Raw genomic sequence first — 19,503 nt, forward strand, 5'->3', positions numbered from 1 at the left:
AGTCCCAGCTACTCAGGAGGCTAAGGTGGGAGGCTCGCTTGAGCTGAGGAGTTTGGAGGCTGCAGTTAGCTAATGATCCCACCACTGTACTCCCGCCTAGGCATGACAGAGCTAGATACTGTTTCTAAAAAAAGAAAAAGAGTATAGGGCAAAATCTCTACAGAAAGGCGGAAGAAACCCCCTAGAAGGGCAGGACCTTATAAGGAAAGAGGAGAAGCCAGTAGCCTGTTTAAGTTCATATACCTTAAAATTAACAATAATCCTATGCCCCTGAAGGATACTGGGTAATCACAACTCAAGAGATGGACACAGCAAATGCATTCTCTCTCCAAGTCCTTCCTTTAATGTCAGGTAGTGCTTCAACCCAAACACAAGCAGTATACATATCATAGAGAAAGGGACCTGAGGGCATTTGAGTCATGCATGGTGTGGTAGATACAAACCTTGGCCCAACCCAAAGGAGCAGTCAAGGGCCTGGAAGAAAGATGGAATGCTCTTTCCCCCTCCTCCTTTCTCTTTCCTACTGGGCTTAAAGTCCGTGGAAGAGAAAGTTTTTAATCAGTGGAACTGATAAGGCCTCAGGGCCGTGGAGGGTAGATTTGGTTGTTCAGTAATATAAAATGTGTTTAAGAAAAAAAACAGCTCAGCTTCCCAGCAGTAGCCCATGTGTTGGCTGGTTCAGCAGCCTGACCTCTATATCTAGACAAGGAAGTGAGGAGGGTGATTGCTGGGCATTGGTGTAGGTTTATGACGGAGCAGCATAAGATTTTCCGTGCCCTGTGAACATGTATACAAACATTTATAGCCCCTTCCCCTCAGCCCTGCTCTGCTGCAAGAAAGCTGCTGAGAGTGAGTGACAGCTGGGCACAAAGTGTCTTGTGAGACCAGTTATAGGGTCTAATGCAGTGAAGTCAGTCAGTCATTTAGGACCTATTTTCACACAGGGGCAAGGAAAAACCAGAAACAACTTCTCTCTTACCCTTTAAACTAAGGTACTTCATTCTACACGATTACCTGAAACAAATGTCTCAGGTCAAATCACAAGCCTTAGCTTCTGCTAGGGTTTGAAGTCTGGGAAACATATAATCCAGCTCTTCTCTTTCAGTCCAAGCTCTAGCTTGTCAGCAAGACTGTTGCAGAAGATCTATCCTTAAGAGGCAGAAACATCTGCGGTGAGGAAGGCAGCTATTGAAGGTATTCCAGGAGCATGAGACTGAGTTTGCAGAGCTGAGGGTTGTCAGTTTCCTTTTCTACTGATATCTTCTTCCTTTAGAGCAAACTTCCTCCGTAGGACCTCAGAGATAAGCACAGCAGGGTCTTCCTCCTTCAATAAACTCCGGTTCCTAGAGACACAATAATAGCTTGAGTACTTAGTGCTGTATATCTTTGAATACATTATCTCAATGAATCCTCACAACAAGTTATCTGATACATCATATAAGAGGGTCCTAGATACCTGGAAAATAGTTGCTTGAAATCCTAGTGAACTTATATATTCATCATGAAGGTGTTTTACTGGTGATTAAGCTAAATATAAGAGCCAAGACTGACTATTCAACTGTTGTGGGAAGTCAGGGACCCCAAACGGAGGGACCGGCTGAAGCCATGGCAGAAGAACGTGGATTGTGAAGATTTTATGGACATTTATTGGTTCCTCAAATTAATACTTTTGTAATTTTTTTTTTTTTTTTTTGAGACAGAGTCTTGCTCTGTCCCCCAGGCTGGAGTGCAGTGGCGCAATATCGGCTCACTGCAAGCTCTGCCTCCCGGGTTCACGCCATTCTCCTGCCTCAGCCTCCCAAGTAGCTGGGACTACAGGCGCCTGCCAACACGCCTGGCTAATTTTTTGTATTTTTAGTAGAGACGGGGTTTCACCGTGTTAGCCAGGATGGTCTCGATCTCCTGACCTCGTGATCCGCCCGCCTCGGCCTCCCAAAGTGCTGGGATTACAGGCTTGAGCCACTGCGCCCGGCGTACTTTTGTAATTTCTTATGCCTGTCTTTACTGCAATCTCTAAACATAAATTGTAAAGATTTCATGGACACTTATCACTTCCCCAGTCAATACCCTTGTGATTTCCTATGCCTGTCTTTAATCTCTTAATCCTGTCAGCCAAGGAGGATGTATATCGTCTCAGGACCCTGTAATAATTGTGTTAACTACACAAATTGTATAGCATATGTGTTTGAGCAATATGAAATGTGGGCATCCTGAAAAAAGAACAGGATAACAGCAATTGTTCAGGGAATAAGAGAGATAACCTTAAACTCTGACCGCTGGTGAGCCGGGCAGAAGAGAGCCATATTTCTCTTCTTTCAAAAGCAAATGGGAGAAATATCGCTGAATTCCTTTTCTGAGCATGGAATGTCCCTGAGAAAGAGAATGCACACCTAGGGGTAGGTCTCTGAACTGGCCCCCCTGGGGCGTACCTGTCTCTTATGGTCGAGATTGCAGAGGTGAAATAAACTCCAGTCTCCCATAGCACCCCCAGGCTTATTAGGAAGAGGAAATTCCCACCTAATAAATTTTGGTCAGACCAGTTGATCTCAAAACCCTGTCTCCTGATAAGATGTTATCAATGACAGTGGTGCCCAAAACTTCATTAGCAATTTTAATTTTGCTTCTGTCCTGTAGTCCTGTGATCTCACCCTGCTTCCACTTGCCTTGTGATATTCTATTACCCTGTTAAGTACTTGATGTCTGTCACCCACACCTATTCGCACACTCCCTCCCCTTTTGAAAATGCCTAATAAAAACTTGCTGGGTTTTGTGGCTTGTGGGGCATCACGGATCCTACCAATGTGTGATATCTCCCCCGGACGCCTAGCTTTAAAATTTCTCTCTTTTGTACTCTGTCCCTTTATTTCTCAAGCCAGTAGACGCTTAGGAAAATAGAAAAGAACCTACGTGATTATCGGGGCAGGTCCCCCGATATTAAACCTTCAAAGCAAAGACAAGAGGAACTGTGTTTGGTTGGTGACGTATCTGAACCTTTGCTGACTGGGGTACTTTCCCATTCTTATTCACTGACCCAGCTCCTTCTGATCTGAGGACACAAGTGGGAGGAGGGGGCTAGCAATAAGGGTCTTGAATCTAATTTGGTCCAAAAGGCAAGTAAGAGAAAGTTTGAGAGTCAACCTATAAAACATTGTGTTCAGAAGAAAACAGCTCAGAGAAGACCAAAAGCAGCAGCAACTGAATTTGGGAATGTGGAAGACCAAAGAGATATGGGTGAGTATGACCAACCTGACTAGGGCCAGTGAAGGAAGGTTAAGAGTGACTTCCCTAAATGGGTCAACTGCCAGGAAGCAATGAGGGAGTCACTTAGCCTGGTCTACTTTTCAGAGGGAAATGGATCCCAGGAAACAAAAAGGGATCCAGGGCAAGTAACTTTCCCTTTAACAGGACCTTTATCAACTCAAGAGAAGACCTCACTTCCCTGTCCCCAAAACAGTTTTTCATCTGCATTAACAGAGCTGCACAAGCTGGGTGCTGGCCATCAAGGTCTGGCTCTCAAATGCCCAGGAACCTGCATTCAAACCAAGCTCCTCTGGTAAGTCCTGTGCAGCTGTTGAAACCGCAACCTACAACTGGAGAAACACTATGCAATGGGGTGACTCCCTGAGGCTTCTTTGCCAGATGAAGTTTTTCAAGGTAAGTATTCCCCAAAGACCCTCATACTCCATCGGAAAAACCTACAGCTCCACTCCTTGGGGTTCTACTTTAGTAAGTTAAAGGTGTATTTTTAACAAATCTTTCTTCCTTCTCCCTTCCCTTCTCCCTTCCCTTCCCTTCCTTTCCTTTCCTTTCCCGAGGTGCTGGGACTGCAGACGGAGTCTCGCTCACTCGGTGCTCGGTGTTGCCTGGGCTGGAGTGCGGTGGCGTGGTCTTGGCTCACTGCAGCCTCCGCCTCCCAGCCGCCTGCCTTGGCCTCCCAGGGTGCTGGGATTGCAGCCTCTGCCCGGCTGCTGCCCCGTCTGGGAGGTGGGGAGCGTCTCTGCCTGGCCGCCTATCGTCTGGGATGTGAGGAGCGCCTCAGCCCGGCCGCCACCCCGTCTGGGAAGTGAGGAGCGCCTCGGCCCGGCCGCCCGTCGTCTGGGATGTGAGGAGCGCCTCTGCCCGGCCGCCCATCGTCTGGGATGTGAGGAGCACCTTGGCCCGGCCGCCCGTCGTCTGGGATGTGAGGAGCGCCTCGGCCTGGCCGCCCGTCCGTCGTCTGGGATGTGAGGAGCGCCTCTGCCCGGCCGCCCCGTCTGGGATGTGAGGAGCGCCTCTGCCCGGCCGCCCGTCGTCTGAGAAGTGAGGAGCGCCTCTGCCGGGCCGCCCGTCGTCTGAGAAGTGAGGAGCGCCTCTGCCCGGCCGCCACCCCGTCTGGGAAGTGAGCGCCTCTGCCCGGCCGCCCCGTCTGGGAAGTGAGGAGTGCCTCTGCCCGGCCGCCCCATCTGGGAAGAAGTGAGGAGCGCCTCTGCCCGGTCGCCCATCATCTGGGAAGAAGTGAGGAGCGCCTCTGCCCGGCCGCCCATCATCTGGGATGTGAGGAGCACCTCTGCCCGGCCGCCCATCATCTGGGAAGAAGTGAGGAGTGCCTCTGCCTGGCCGCCTCGTCTGGGATGTGAGGAGCGCCTCTGCCCGGCCGCCCCGTCTGGGAAGAAGGGAGGAGCGGCTTTGCCCGGCCACCACCCCATCTGGGAAGAAGTGAGGAGCGCCTCTGCCCAGCCACCACCCCGTCTGGGAAGAAGTGAGGAGCGCCTCTGCCCGGCCACCACCCCATCTGGGAAGAAGTGAGGAGTGCCTCTGCCTGGCCGCCACCCCGTCTGGGAAGTGAGGAGCACCTCTGCCCGGCCGCCCATTGTCTGGGAAGCGACGAGCGCCTCTGCCCGGCTGCCCATCGTCTGGGATGTGAGGAGCGCCTCTGCCCGGCCGCCCCGTCTGGGATGTGAGGAGCGCCTCTGCCCGGCCGCCCCATTTGGGATGTGAGGAGCGCCTCTGCCCGGCCGCCACCCCGTCTGGGAAGTGAGCGCCTCTGCCCGGCCGCCCCGTCTGGGAAGTGAGGAGTGCCTCTGCCCGGCCGCCCCATCTGGGAAGAAGTGAGGAGCGCCTCTGCCTGGTCGCCCATCATCTGGGACGTGAGGAGCGCCTCTGCCCGGCCGCCTCGTCTGGGAAGAAGTGAGCGCCTCTGCCCAGCCACCCCGTCTGGGATGTGAGGAGTGCCTCTGCCCGGCCGCCCCATCTGGGAAGAAGTGAGGAGCGCCTCTGCCCAGCCCCCCCGTCTGGGAAGAAGTGAGGAGCGCCTCTGCCCGGCCGCCCATCATCTGGGATGTGAGGAGCACCTCTGCCCGGCCGCCCCATCTGGGAAGAAGAGAGGAGCGCCTCTGCCTGGTCGCCCATCATCTGGGAAGTGAGGAGCGCCTCTGCCCGGCCGCCTCGTCTGGGAAGAAGTGAGCACCTCTGCCCGGCCGCCTCATCTGGGATGTGAGGAGCGCCTCTGCCCGGCCGCCACCCCGTCTGGGAAGAAGTGAGGAGTGCCTCTGCCCAGCCACCACCCCGTCTGGGAAGAAGTGAGCACCTCTGCCCGGCCGCCTCATCTGGGATGTGAGGAGCACCTCTGCCCGGCCACCACCCCATCTGGGAAGAAGTGAGGAGCGCCTCTGCCCGGCCACCACCCCGTCTGGGAAGAAGTGAGGAGCGCCTCTGCCCGGCCACCACCCCGTCTGGGAAGAAGTGAGGAGCGCCTCTGCCCGGCTGCCCCATCTGGGAAGAAGTGAGGAGCACCTGTGCCCGGCCGCCCATCATCTGGGATGTGAGGAGCACCTCTGCCCGGCCGCCCCGTCTGGGAAGAAGTGAGGAGTGCCTCTGCCCGGCCACTACCCCGTCTGGGAAGAAGTGAGGAGCGGCTCTGCCGGGCCACCACCCCGTCTGGGAAGAAGTGAGGAGCGCCTCTGCCCGGCCACCACCCTGTCTGGGAAGAAGTGAGGAGCGCCTCTGCCCGGCCACCACCCCGTCTGGGAAGAAGTGAGGAGTGCCTCTGCCTGGCTGCCCGTCGTCTGGGATGTGAGGAGCGCCTCTGCCCAGCGGCCCCATCTGGGAGGTCTACCACGGAGGCCAGAAGCAATGTGGGGGCTGGACGTGGTGGCTCACGCCTGTAGTCCCAGCACTCTGGGAGGCCGAGACGGGGTGATCACTTGAGGCTAGGAGTTCGAGACCAGCCTGGCCAACATGGTGAAACATATGAAAAATACAACAGACAAACCAACCAACCAACCCAGCGACAACAAAACAGGTCTACCCTGGAGTCATACGCTAATTTTTTCTATTTTCCTCCCTTTCTGATCCTTTATCCCACTTTCTTTTTCTTCCTCTTCCTTCTTCTTCTTTGTCAAATAGAGGATTGAGTTATTATCATTGATCCATACAAAGTCCCTCTCTCATTTATTTTCTTTAATTAATTCCCACCCCCCATTTCTATTCCCCGTCTTCCCATGTGCAACCTTCCTAATATATTTGATATGCATCTTTTTGTTTGTATGTAAAAAAAAAAAAACAACAACAAACAAATCCGAGCAATTCTGATGGGCAGCTAGGTTTTGGAACTACTGGTGAGTCTCAAAAGCCTTGTTGTCAAATCACTGAATGTGCAGGGTTTGTTTGCACAATGGACCACTGTATTTTAAAGCAGAAATCTCCAACTTTATGAAATTCTCCTCTCACCAAAAAAGTCTACCAATTTGAGATAAGAAAACATAACAAAACATAATGTCATGCAACCCCTCACTCTGAAGGGTGGGGCATGAAGACACTGTCACTAGCAGTATGAGAATTGAAGTGGTAAAGCCACCTGAGAACAGAAGTTGGATTAGATGAGCCTTCTTGTAAAATCCCTACTAGCCTCATATTTGGTTGGGGTGCCCAAACCCAATAAATGTAAAGTGTTGCTCTTTCCTCAAACTGGGGCCCCAGGCACTGGCAAGCAGGTAGTCAGCAAGCTTTATGAATGACATAACATATGGTACTACTAAGAACTTACTATGTAAGTATGTTGCATTAGATAATTGGCCATGGGCAACTCTGAGTAAATAGATACCAGAGCTCCTCATCAGATACTTACAGATCTTGGCTCTGTTTCATTCGGTGAAAGTCCTTCAGAATACCCATCATGTCTGCAAAGCTGCTGGCCTTGGACAAAGAGATGCAGTCATCCTCTTCAGACGAACTGCAGGCAGCTTTGTGTTCTGGTTTGCAACATTCAGGGCTGGCAGAACAAAGCAGGGGGACTGATGGAAGCTCAGGGACCTCCACCTCTGTCTCTTCGGTGATGTCACTAATGACAAAGGAAGTTGTAGAGTGGAATGAGGATCCAAAACAAGGTAAGGGAGAAGAGACATTTGAACTTCCTGGAGATAAGAAATCTGGCGTTAATGAAGCCGAAGCTGAAAGAGAAAACAATAGGCATGGGTGGACATTGGGGCTAGAACACAGTAGCAATATCTTCTCCCCACAGCCCTGCCTACTGAACGTTCATTTCCTGGGCTCACACCATGACAATCTGGGAGCCAGGATGGTATCTGTAGCCAGTGGAGGGTCATTCCACTATGCTTCTCACTCGGGGGCTCAGAAAGCTGTAGAAAACCCAGCCCCATAAAGGCCTTGGCATTTAAAAGCTCCCATTCCACAACAGGCTGTGGAGTGATAGCCCTGTCATAGGCCAAAGCAGCAGTGACAGAGCTAAGGCCTGAATTTGTCCTTTTCTCTAACTAGACTAGTGCTTTTGACTATGCTCCTTTGAATCTTGCTATCTGTGAACTAGAAGACACGTTCTGAGCAAAACCAGAATGGTGACAGACCTCCCAACCTTCCCAAATTTCAGTGGAGAGAATTTCCTCAATTTTTACATTTCTAAAAATACTTTAAAAACACTAAATACACTAAAAACTACGTTTCTAAAAAACATGTTACTTCTGCTTGTCTCTTGGATGACAAAAAAGTAGCCAAGAAATATAAACAGAAAGTTTCAGTACAATTCTTCATAAAACTTCCATGTGAAGAAATTAAATACATGAAGATTTCAAATAACACCATGATTTTCATGTGTCCTACCAAATGATAAATTTCAGAGCTATGACTCTGAGTCAATGCAGAGTGAAAAAATGAGGATGGGAGGAATATGAAGATAAGCCCTGAGCATCTTGGGAGAGATCCACCTGTTGGCTGTCCATGCCTCTGGTTAAGGCAGGCTTCCCATCCATTTCCAGTGGTTCTGCCTTAACTGTAGACAGAAAGCTGGAGGGGTGGGTTACAGGGCTTGTTTGCATAATGGACCACTGTTTTTTTTTTTTTTTTTTCTTTTTTTGAGACGGAGTCTCTGTCGCCCATGCTGGAGTGCAGTGGTGCAACTTCAGCTCACTGCAACCTCTACCTCTGCCTCTGCCTCCACCTCCCAGGTTCAGGCACATGCTGCCACGCCTGGCTAATTTTTGTATTTTTTTATAGAGACAGGGTTTCACCATGTTGGCCAGGCTGGTCTCAAACTCCTGACCTCAGGTGATCCACCCACCTCAGCCTTCCAAAGTGTTGGGATTACAGGCGTAAGCCACAGTGCCCAGCCACTGTATTTTAAGGCCAAAATCTCCAACTTTATGAAATTCTCCTTCCACCAAAAAAGTCCACCAATTTGAGATAAGAAAACATAACATAATGTCATGCAACTCCCCACTTTGAAGGGTGGGGCACGGGGACAATGTCACTAGCAGTATGAGAACTGAAGTGGTAAAGCCACTTGTGATCCCTGGTAGAAACGACAAGGCAAAGGAAGATAGGTGCTTAAAAAGGGTAAGTCTCGGTGGTGGGGGGAATGTTTACTTCTTGTATTGAAAAGGAAAGCAGGGTGCGGTGGCTCATGGTTGTAATCCTAGCATTTTGGGAGGCTGAGGCAAGTGGGTTGCTTGAGCTCAGGAGTTCAAGACCAGCCCGGGCAATGGCGAAACCCTCTCTCTACTAAAAATACAAAAAATTAGCTTGGCATGGTGGCATGCGCCTATAATCCCAGCTACTCGGGAGGCAGAGGCACGAGAATTGCTTGAACCCGGGAGGTGGAGGTTGCAGCAAGCCAAGATCGCACCACCGCACTCTAACCTGGGTGACAGAGTAAGAAAGACTCTGTTTCAACCGCAGGCACAGTGGCTCATGCCTGCAATCTTAGCACTTTGGAAGGCTGAGCTGGGTAGATTGCTTGAGGCCAGGAGTTTGAGACCAGCCTAATATGGTGAAACCCTGTCTCTACTAAAAATAAAAAAATTAACCAGGCGTGGTGGTGCACAACTGTAATTCCAGCTACTCAGGAGGCTGAGACACGAGAATCGCTTGAGCCTGGGAGGCAGAGGTTGCAGTGAGCCAAGATTGCGCCACTGCACTCCAGCCTGGGCAACAGAGCAAGAACCAGGACCCTGTCTCCAAAAAAAGGAAAGCTGGCTGAGCTTGGTGGCTCACATCTATAATCTCAGCACTTTGAGAGGCTGAGGTGGGTGGGTCATCTGAGGTCAGGAATACAAGACCAGCCTGGCCAACATGGTGAAACTCTGTCTCTACTAAAAATATAAAAATTAGCCAGGCCTGGTGGCACACCCCTGTAGTCCCAGCTACTCAGGAGGCTGAGGCAGGAGAATCACTTGCACCCAGGAGGCAGAGTGCAGTGAACTAAGATCGTGCCGCTGCACTTCCAGCCTGGGCGACAGAGCAAGACTCTGAGAGAAAAAAAAAAAAAAAGCTACTGTCAGCTTATGTAAGATGTGATCTTAAAGACACTTAGAAGAGGGTATCAGTTTTGGGGCTAACGGAGGGACTCTGCCTGGGGTCACAGGTTAATATTTTGTTCCTAACCAAACCATTCAGCCCAAAATGGCTGGTAGAAACCATCTAAGAGGCACTATAGGCTAGCCAGGTTTCAGGACAACCCCAGGGCCCGGAACCTAAGTACCTCCAAACCAAGGACTACCATTTACTTTACGTCTATCCTGCCCAAGAGCCAGGGGAAAGGAACAGCCTGTTATGTTCTGGCCCTGGCACAGGGGTTCCTACCTGCATCAGCTGCCACTATCTTTGCAATCTGGCTGCGCAAGTGGCTCAGCTCATCCTGCAGCTCAGTGGTGCGGCTTAGGGCTGGCAGGGCTGGCTTCTTCAGGGCCAGAAGCCTCTCCTCGGACCCACGCAGGTTGGGAACAGAGGCATTGCGCTGCATGACAATCAGAGGGCTGGGTTTCCAGGTGTGCCTCAGGGGGCGCGTATCACTCCTGGACCAGGGAAAACCAAGTAAGTCAGTTAGAGACAGCAGGCCACTGTGCTCCTACAGTTCCTTCCCCCACTCCTATAAGAGTAGCATAGTAAGGTTCTGCTCCTCTCTGAGCCCACAGTTCTCATTCCTCTCTCCTTGCTGCCTGCCACCTCTTCTGGGAAGTTCTCCATTCCTTAGCAGACCAGCTACTGCCTCAACTACCTGACCCGGGCATATGTCTCCTCTTCATCCGCAGCAATCCAGGCGATGTCAGCCAGGGTAGGGACTGGGGGCACATCTCTCAAACACAGGTCAGAGATGTTGGGCAGGGTCTGTGGAGAAGCAAAATTCATCAACATTTACAGACGCCATGATGAGCCAATCAGAAACTGCAGAATACACAGGAGGGGTACCTAATCCGGCACTGGGTGTCAGGAAGGCTTCCTAGAGGGGGCAGAAGAAGGTTCCTGGTCGAAAACATTGAACAGAGGCCAGATGATAGTCAGGCATGGTGGCTCACACCTGTAATCCCAGCATTTGGGAGGCCGAGGCAGGCAGAATACTTGAGACCAAGAGTTTGAGATCAGCCTGGGCAACATGGCAAAACCCTGCCTCTACCAAAAAAATACAAAAATTATCTGGGTATCGTGGTATACGCCTGTAGTCCCAGCTATTCAGGAGACTGAGGTAGGAGGATGGCTTCAACCCAGGAGGCAGAGGTTGCAGTGAGCTGAGATTGCGCCACTGTACTCTAGCGTGGACAACAGAGCCACACTCAGCCGGGCGTGGTGGCTCATGCTTGTAATCCCAGCACTTTGGGAGGCCGAGGCGGGTGGATCACGAGGTCAGGAGATCGAGACCACGGTGAAACCTCGTCTCTACTAAAAAATACAAAAAATTAGCCGGGCGTGGTGGCGGGCGCCTGTAGTCTCAGCTACTCTGAGAGGCTGAGGCAGGAGAATGGCGTGAACCCGGGAGGTGGAGCTTGCAGTGAGCCGAGATCACGCCACTGCACTCCAGCCTGGGCGACAGAGCGAGACTCCGTCTCAAAAAAAAAAAACAAAAAACAGAGCCACACTCAAAAACAAAAAGAGGCCAGACGCATGAGAGTCTACGGGATTACAAACAGTTCTGTGTCTTCAGTGGAACAGGCCTGAGTCACCTTTTAATAGAGATGGCAACTGTCTAAAACCACTGTGCCCTCTGGTGAAAACAGAAGTACAAGGTCATCCACAACCTGTTGTGGCAATAGGAAATTTTTCCTGACTAGCTTTTTATAATCCTGTATAGCTAATTGAGATCTACATTGTTACAGCAATGCTGTTTTAAACAAACCTGAAAATCTGAATATATTTAGATTTAAATAAAAAGAAACGATTATATAAAAGGAACCATAATACGATTTCTTAAAATAGCTCCTCAACCTAGAGATGTTAAGTGAAAAATTAGGATTCAATCATGTTGACTGTGATTACAACAAAGTAAAAAACATCCATCTAGAAAAAGAGGATTACACTAAGACATTAATAGTTATTGTATTATTACTGTGTAATTATAGGTAATTTATTTTCCTTTTACTTTTCATAATTTTAATATTTTCATATGCTTAAATTTTTCAAAATAAATTGGTAAGAGTCCCTTAAATAATATTTGAGGTAATTTAATAATAATAATAAATGCATATCTACACACAAGTAAAATTCAACTGTTTCTGCTACAAATTATTTGGTATGGTAGATGGATCCAGGATTGATCGCTCCTGTATTTAGATAGGAAACCTGGGACTCACAGGAGTTAAGTGATACTCCAAGGTCACACAGAGAAGAACTTCCAGTGACCCAGGAACTAGTGCTAAAATAGGCCATTGGGGGGAAGCCTCCATTTGTTTTCCTGATTAGCCCTGAATGCTCCTTTGCTCTTGACAATTAAATGAGTAAACACATATAAAGTACTCAGCACAGTGCCTGACACATAGTATGTGCTCAGTAAATGTTATCTAGTATTACTAATACTACTCACATATATTCCTGCTTTGTGAGACCCTGTACCTTTGATTGTCTCTGCCCAGCATCTGGCCAAAGAACTGAAGGGGGTATAGCCAAGTGTGGGGACAGCCTCCATGGAGTGAGCCACACTCCCTAGCTGTCTCCCTTTTTTTTTCTGATGCTTCTGAGGCAGTTAGGACCAGTTCCTGCCCAGGATCTTTTTTTTTTTTTTTTTTTTTGAGACGGAGTCTCGCTCTGTCACCCAGGCTGGAGTGCAGTGGCATGATCTTGGCTCACTGCAAGCTCCACCTCCCGGGTTCACGCCATTCTCCTGCCTCAGCCTCTCCGAATAGCTGGGACTACAGGCGCCCGCCACCACGCCCGGCTAATGTTTTTGTATTTTTAGTAGAGACGGGGTTTCACCGTGGTCTCGATCTCCTGACCTCGTGATCCGCCCGCCTCGGCCTCCCAAACTGCTGGGATTACAAGCGTGATCCACCGCGCCCGGCCACTATCCTGCCCAGAATCTTTAGGCAATTCTGGATAGCTGGCAATCTGAATATTGGGACAGCTTTTCCTGACCCCTACCCCTGCAACACTTCCAACTGCATTCCTGACCCTAATACCAACCCTGACACCTCTTCTAATTCCAGATCCAGTTCCTACAGACTCCACTTCTTAGCATCTTTTATACAGATTTGGATCCTTCATTTCTGTTTCTACCTGGGCCCACATCCTTTTATGCACATATTTCTATCTCCTCTGTGTGGGTAGAAAGCACAAGTATTTCTTTTGCATCCCAGCTCCCCAAATGCACACATCTGAACCATATAGTTTGGGGCTGGTGCTTAACCATTAGTTCCTAGAGGGAGGCAGCTGGGACTAATAAATGCTACTTAGCTTTCTACCACAGAAGGGGTCTCAAGAGACCTGGGCCAGGTAGGAATCTCTGCTGCTGAGTGGGTGCTAAAGGATCCCTAGACACAGAGGTAAGACCAAAGCACCCCAGTAAAGGATGCCCAGATTGGCCAAAAAGAGCAGGCTGAGGAATTATGGCCTCAGAGAAACACTAAAAATAGTGGAGCCGGGCATGCTAAAGGATCCCTAGACACAGAGGTAAGACCAAAGCACCCCAGTAAAGGATGCCCAGATTGGCCAAAAAGAGCAGGCTGAGGAATTATGGCCTCAGAGAAACACTAAAAATAGTGGAGCCGGGCATGCTAAAGGATCCCTAGACACAGAGGTAAGACCAAAGCACCCCAGTAAAGGATGCCCAGATTGGCCAAAAAGAGCAGGCTGAGGAATTATGGCCTCAGAGAAACACTAAAAATAGTGGAGCCGGGCATGCTAAAGGATCCCTAGACACAGAGGTAAGACCAAAGCACCCCAGTAAAGGATGCCCAGATTGGCCAAAAAGAGCAGGCTGAGGAATTATGGCCTCAGAGAAACACTAAAAATAGTGGAGCCGGGCATGGTGGCTTGTGCCTGTAATCCCAGCTACATAGAGAGGCTGAGGCAGGAGGACTGCTTGAGCCCAGGAGTTTAAGACCTAGCCTGGGCAACACAGGGAGACCTCATCTCAAAAAATAATAAAATAAATAAAAATACTGGCTACATGGCCAATTCTTAGGGCAGGTGAAGAAAAGCAGAGTTCAACTCAAAAGTCACAACACTCAGTGTCCCATGTGGGGGACCTGTCAGGTTCCTTGTGGTCACAGGTTTGTATGCACTCAGGAGGACACAGTGACCAGGATCTCCTATAAGCATTTAACAAATATTTCATAACAGAATTGAAAAGTGACCAGGAAACAACCTACTTGGGCAGTACCAAGGGCTTTGGGGCACAGAAGCAGCACTGTCTGAGCCTCTACTCTCCTGCCCTTCCAACATACTCACCTCAAAGGATGCCCGGGCACATGGCTTCAAGGGTAGGTTGGTCCCAATTCTTCTTACTACACTTCGAGCAGCCCCATGTGGCTTGTTTTGCCAGATTGGGATGGTCTGGAGCAGAGAGACAGAGACAGCTGCGACCCCAGAGAGTGAATCCAACTACCGCCCTTGTCCTCTCCTCTCTAGCAGGGAGACCGAATTCCACAAGCCTAGGGACAGGGCACTCTCCAGGGGCAAGTCAACTCTCAATTATAGTGAGGGCAGGTTCCCCAGTTGCCAGCCTGCACCCTGGCCAGCCACCCAAGAGAATACCTGCTGCTGCTAAGGCAGTCAATGTTGGGAGGGTCAGTGAAGGGGAGAGGAAGTAGCTCAGTGTAGAGATTATCCAGGCTTTCCTTCCCGCCCTCTGTATAGAAAGGCAGACAAACACTGACTCCTGAAGTGCCCCAGGATCACAGTTGGTTCTTCTTTTTTTTTTTTTTTGAGACGGAGTCTCGCTCTGTCCCCCAGGCTGGAGTGCGGTGGCGCGACCTCAGCTCACTGCAAGCTCCGCCTCCCAGGTTCACGCCATTCTCCTGCCTCAGCCTCCCGAGTAGCTGGGACTACAGGCGCCCACCAACACGCCCGGCTAATTTTTTGTATTTTTAGTAGAGACGGGGTTTCACCGTGTTAGCCAGGATGGTCTCGATCTCCTGACCTCGTGATCCACCCGCCTCAGCCTCCCAAAGTGCTGGGATTACAGGCTTGAGCCACCGCGCCCGGCCTCATAGTTGGTTCTTCTTAGGGGGAGGGAGTGAAACGGTGGCCTTGCTCCAATTCCAGACCTCTGGAGAAAGGAGTGCTCAACTGCAGAGTCTCAGAACCTTATACAGTACTTCAGCAGACCCAGCACCCAACCTTCCCCACCATACCCCTGCCCTGGGAATGCCCCTTACCACACTGGCTTCCATTCCCGACATTTGAACCAGCTCCTGCACTCGAAGGACAAGGCAGCCACTGGGCAGCTCCAGGAGGCGGGAGGCGTGACTCCTTCATATCAGGCCATCTGGAAGAGCACCAGATTTCCCTCTTGTGAAACAACTCCCCACAGTGGGGATTCAATGGTCACCACACAAGACCCACAAAACCAGGCCCTGCAGAGCCATGACTTCACAGGGGAGAAAACCAGCCCAAGAGGCTGCCCTCACCCAACACTTCTCTAAGTTCAGACTCTTAAAGGTTCTGTTAAAGATTTGCGGCCAGGCACGGTGGCTCGCACCTGTAATCCCAGCACTTTAGGAGGCCGAGGTGGGTGGATCACGAGGTCAGGAGATCGAGACCATCCTGGTTAACACGGTGAAGCCCCGTCTCTACTAAAAATACAAAAAATTAGCCAGGCGTGGTGGCGGGCACCTGTAGTCCCAGCTACTTGGGAGGCTGAGGCAGGAGAATGGCGTGAACCTGGGAGGCGGGGCTTGCAGTGAGCCGAGATTGCGCCACTGCACTCCAGCCTGGGTGACCGAGCGAGACTCCGTCTCAAAAAAAAAAAAAAAAAAAGATTTGCCTAGTGAGCTTGGCCAACCCAAGAGCCTTCCTGGGCTCTCAGGTTTCTTGAGGCAAAACTTCTAAAGATGCAGATAGAATCCTTGGTAGCTACAAAGCTCATCTAGCCAAATGATAAGTACTATCCAAGCCCAGGATTCATTCTTGAAGATGAGATATAAAAGAACTGCTGGGCCCTTGCAAAGGGAGAGATCAGAGAAAATAGGAGAACGAACACCAGCTCATGCCAATCTCAGTCTCCTAAGCTACAGAGAAAAAGAGCCAAAAAAGTTTATCCTGGCTCAGCCACCTTCTGGCTTTGTAGCTACAGGCAAGTTATTTAACTTTTCTGAACGTTGGTTTTTCCATCTGGAAGAAGGAGACAGGAAAAGCTGCCAATGGAGGCTACCTTAAGGGTCAATGAGTGAAATGGGGTTGAGTGCTTAATGAACTGTTAAAACATGACACAGATGGGTGAGGTGACATCTGACTGCTCTTCACAGCAGTCCTTGCATGGTGAGCAGATGCAATCAGTGTGCTCATTCATTCACTTGTTCATCAAACACCAACAGCACCCACTTGTGCCAGGCCTTGTGCTGGGCACCGTAGGGGCTATGGAAGGAGTAAGACACAGTCATGCTCTCAAGGAACTCGCTGTCCAGCAGAGTGATAGGACATGAATACACACTTCTAGCAAAGGCTGAGTATCACTAGGCAGGTGGCCAGATGAGGTCAGAGCTCTGGCCCTAGTGCCCTGTAGTAAGTTGCGAGGGAGTAGGAAATGAAGACAAAACAGCAAGAGCACAGGTCCAGCACAAGAAGGTGAAGGATATGGAAAGAGGAGCAGAGCATGATAAAGCTACAAAAGTAGGGGGCAAGTCCTGAGGTCCGGGTGAGAAGTCACTGGGGAGCCCTGGACAGGCTCTGAACGGGGGACAGACTAGACTGACAAAGTAGCTCTTTCTGGAGACCTCCCGTGGAGGGTCCCCTCTTCTACCCCTGGGAGAGGAGGTGTCACTCACTTTAGGATACACATGGGGAAAGGAAGTTGGACAGGGGAAGGCACTTGTCTAAGGTCACTCAGTGGTCATGCCAGGGCAAAGCACCCAAAGCCTGGTCCGGGTCCTGCCACCTCCTGCGTGGGCTCCATCTTCTCAGCTCAGTTCAAGGCTTTATTATCAGAGTCCCTCTGTGTGCCAGGCTCTGTGCCGAATGTCCGTGTCGGCCACAAATTGCACTAACAGTGCTTACTGCCACTTCCTCTCCGACCTTACCTCCAAAGACCCAGCTGGGCCTAACCCTCACACACAGCCAGAGGAATCCTTCCCAAACACAGTTAATCACATCGCTCATCCGTTTAAAACTGGCTTACTAGAGCCAACACAGGATAAACTCCACAATCAGTCCCAAACCCATCTTTCTCTGCCCTCTCTAGAGCACACTCACTGAGCACAAAGGCCTGCACACTTGGCAGCCAGCCCTCCTGCTCTCCCCCTTGCCCTCCAGCCACACTGGCCCATAACCCCCAACACTGGGCCCACCCCTGAGCCCTGCATCAAACACCAGCGCCCCCTTCGCCGAGCTCATTCATCATTCCTCAGAGCTCAGCTCATGCATCACCTTCCTTCCCTGCGACAGGGTCAGGTCCTTTCCTGTGCGCTCCGCAGCACCCTGCCTGTCCCTCGGAGTCCTCGCGAGAGGAACTAGATAACTGTGATCCCCGGGCACAGCACGGTGTCTGCCTGGGACACAGTGAGAGCTTCAACGCGCTGAACTAAACGAATGAAGGGGAACACCAACTCAGCTGTCACCCCCGCCCCCAAGTGTCACTGGCTAGAAGATCATCCCCCGGTTCGCCGGCAGCACCGGTGGGTCTTGCCACCTCTGCGCCCCGCAGCCCTCCGGAGGCTGCCGTTGCTGTCTGTTGACAGGCGTCCCCTCAGAACGGGAGCTCCTCCAGCGCAAGGCCCCGCTCAGCACCCCTGGTCCCGGGGGCCCCCACGGAGGCCGCCGCGCTCAGTGAAACTTTGCCGCGCGCAGCAGTGGCCGGAGACCCGCGCGGACCCTCTCCCCGCGGGGACCGGCCAGGGCGAGCCGCCCCTCCCCCGCGGCAGACGACCCGACCTGGGCCAAGGTCGGCCAAGTCCTCGTCGCCTGCCCAGCGGCCCCTGGACCCACAGGACCCGGACCCGAGTGCGCGGAAGCCTCCGAGCCGCGGCCAGGTCTCAGAATGCGCGGCGGGGCAGCCCGGCCCGTCAAGCAGCGAAGCCGAAACTAGAAGCCTGAGGTCTGGCTTCGTCACTGTTTGCTGGGGAACTCCGACGAGCAACTACCCTTCGGGGACTCAGTTTCCCCCGGGCCAAGTGAGACAGACAGCTGCGGCTCCCGCGAGAACTCGCGCGGGAACAGGAGCCGCGGGCTCCGCACAGCGCCCGGCACGTAGACCCCGTCTACTATCGGGCTGGAAGGTCGCGCTCCCGCCTCCGCGCCGCCCTAGAACCTTTCTCACCTCAGGCTCGGGCTCCCGGACTCTCTCACCTCACGGCCCCTTCTTCCACCTTGGGCCGCCCAGCCTCCACCGCCCTCACTTCCGCTGACCCGCCCCCCGGAAGCGATCCTCCGCAGCTGCGCACCGAGCCGCACCTCCGCGCACCCTCGGGAGGCGGGTCCAGCTCGGTGGCTAGAGGAGCGTGGCCCCCGAGTGGGCGAGGCGCTGGCGGCCGCAGGCTCCGATCCCGCGGAGCACACTCCCTTCCATCGAGACCGTGCCCCCGCGGGGTCTGTGTCCCCGGGAGGAGTTGGCTGCGTTTGGAGATCCCTGGGCCTAGTATTCGTCGCGTCCCCCTGCTTGTTGCTCTCCACCTTTAGCCCCATCCAACTTCTGGAAGCCGAGGGGTGTGTCCCTCGACCCCTAAAATATGCTCCTACCCCTAGGGCAAACTGCAGAATCCTCACCCTGGCCCCCTTCCCAGTTCTTGGTTCCCAGGCAAGTCCCTTTGCAAAGCCTCTCTCCAGCAAGAATGGGCAGAATGGGCCTCTTTCTCCTCTGACTCCTGCCCTCCAGCACTTTGCAGCTTTCTTCTCTCTCTGTTTTAGCCTCTCTCTCTCTCTCTCTCTCACACACACACACACACACACACACACGGTATATTCAATGAGTGTGCTTGTTAGATGGGTACTTGATGCACAAGACTCCAGAGGCACTGTGGGAAGAGCCACATTCCTTCCAGGCTCACTAACCCACTCCCTCTTTGTCCTCCAGCGCTCACCGTCCTGGTCTGTGGCATGCAGTTCCTGGGTCACATTTCCTCCTCTGCCTTCAGCACAGCCTCGGGCTGTGCCTGACTCACAGGCTGGAGTTCCTTGGTTCCAAAGCCTGCAGTCCCCTCTGCCAGAGACAGAGCTGGTTTCATGGGTGAACGGCCCATGCAATCACAACGGGCCGCATGCTCAGAACCCTGTACTTGGTTTAGTACTTTGCTGTTGCCGTCTTGAAATGATTTTCTAATAAGGGGTCTTGTGTTTTCATTTTGCACTGCGCTCTGCAAATTATGTAACTGGTCCTGGCAAGAGACCTCAGAGGTCATCCACCCTGATCTCCACCATATCTCAAACGCTGAAGATTGACTTCCAGGTCTGGCCGTCTTTCCAGGATGGCACATTGTGTTTTAATCATTACCTTTCCCTCCTGTGCGATGGTGGATCACGCAAGTCCACGCTGGCTGTCTGTCCTGGGTGTAGATGCTGATTTGGTGTCCCACTCAGATCCCCTTGCAGGAAGAATGGAGCCCCCTACCTGGGAATTTCCTTCACCTCCCAAGCCAATGACTGATACAAGGTCCA

General features: G+C 51.8%; 2 protein-coding genes across 17 annotated transcripts in view; one reads left to right on the top strand and one right to left on the bottom strand.

Annotated features, from left to right (window-relative positions):
* The window catches only part of AUNIP (aurora kinase A and ninein interacting protein), a 42,142-nt gene extending 35,627 nt beyond the window's left edge, over nucleotides 1–6,515 (top strand). For 2 of the 5 annotated variants that reach the window (XM_063631565.1, XM_063631568.1), the window contains exons 4-5: nucleotides 3,406–3,654; nucleotides 3,816–6,515. In XM_063631565.1, the coding sequence (XP_063487635.1) occupies nucleotides 3,406–3,557 (152 nt within the window). In that variant the 3' untranslated portion in view covers nucleotides 3,558–3,654; nucleotides 3,816–6,515. The other 3 variants (XM_055262730.2, XM_063631567.1, XM_063631566.1) reach the window with 3 other exon arrangements.
* Nucleotides 317–18,290, bottom strand: MTFR1L (mitochondrial fission regulator 1 like). 12 transcript variants are annotated; one of them, XM_063631610.1, is made up of 8 exons: nucleotides 17,785–18,036; nucleotides 17,281–17,402; nucleotides 15,075–15,184; nucleotides 14,146–14,250; nucleotides 10,487–10,596; nucleotides 10,072–10,283; nucleotides 7,106–7,427; nucleotides 317–1,343 (listed from the first exon to the last, which is right to left on the bottom strand). In XM_063631610.1, exons 3-8 carry the CDS (start codon nucleotides 15,096–15,098, stop codon nucleotides 1,238–1,240), a joined length of 879 nt encoding a protein of 292 aa, XP_063487680.1. In that variant the 5' UTR covers nucleotides 15,099–15,184; nucleotides 17,281–17,402; nucleotides 17,785–18,036; the 3' UTR covers nucleotides 317–1,237. The 12 variants fall into 12 exon arrangements, with proteins under 12 accessions (XP_063487680.1, XP_063487681.1, XP_063487683.1 ...); XM_063631611.1 differs by having other exon boundaries at nucleotides 17,281–17,398; nucleotides 17,785–18,034; XM_063631613.1 differs by having other exon boundaries at nucleotides 17,281–17,398; nucleotides 17,850–17,981.
* Between the last annotated feature and the right edge of the window lie 1,213 nt (nucleotides 18,291–19,503).

Source organism: Symphalangus syndactylus, chromosome 22 (assembly GCF_028878055.3).
Source record: "Symphalangus syndactylus isolate Jambi chromosome 22, NHGRI_mSymSyn1-v2.1_pri, whole genome shotgun sequence".
NCBI classification, from domain to species: domain Eukaryota; kingdom Metazoa; phylum Chordata; class Mammalia; order Primates; family Hylobatidae; genus Symphalangus; species Symphalangus syndactylus.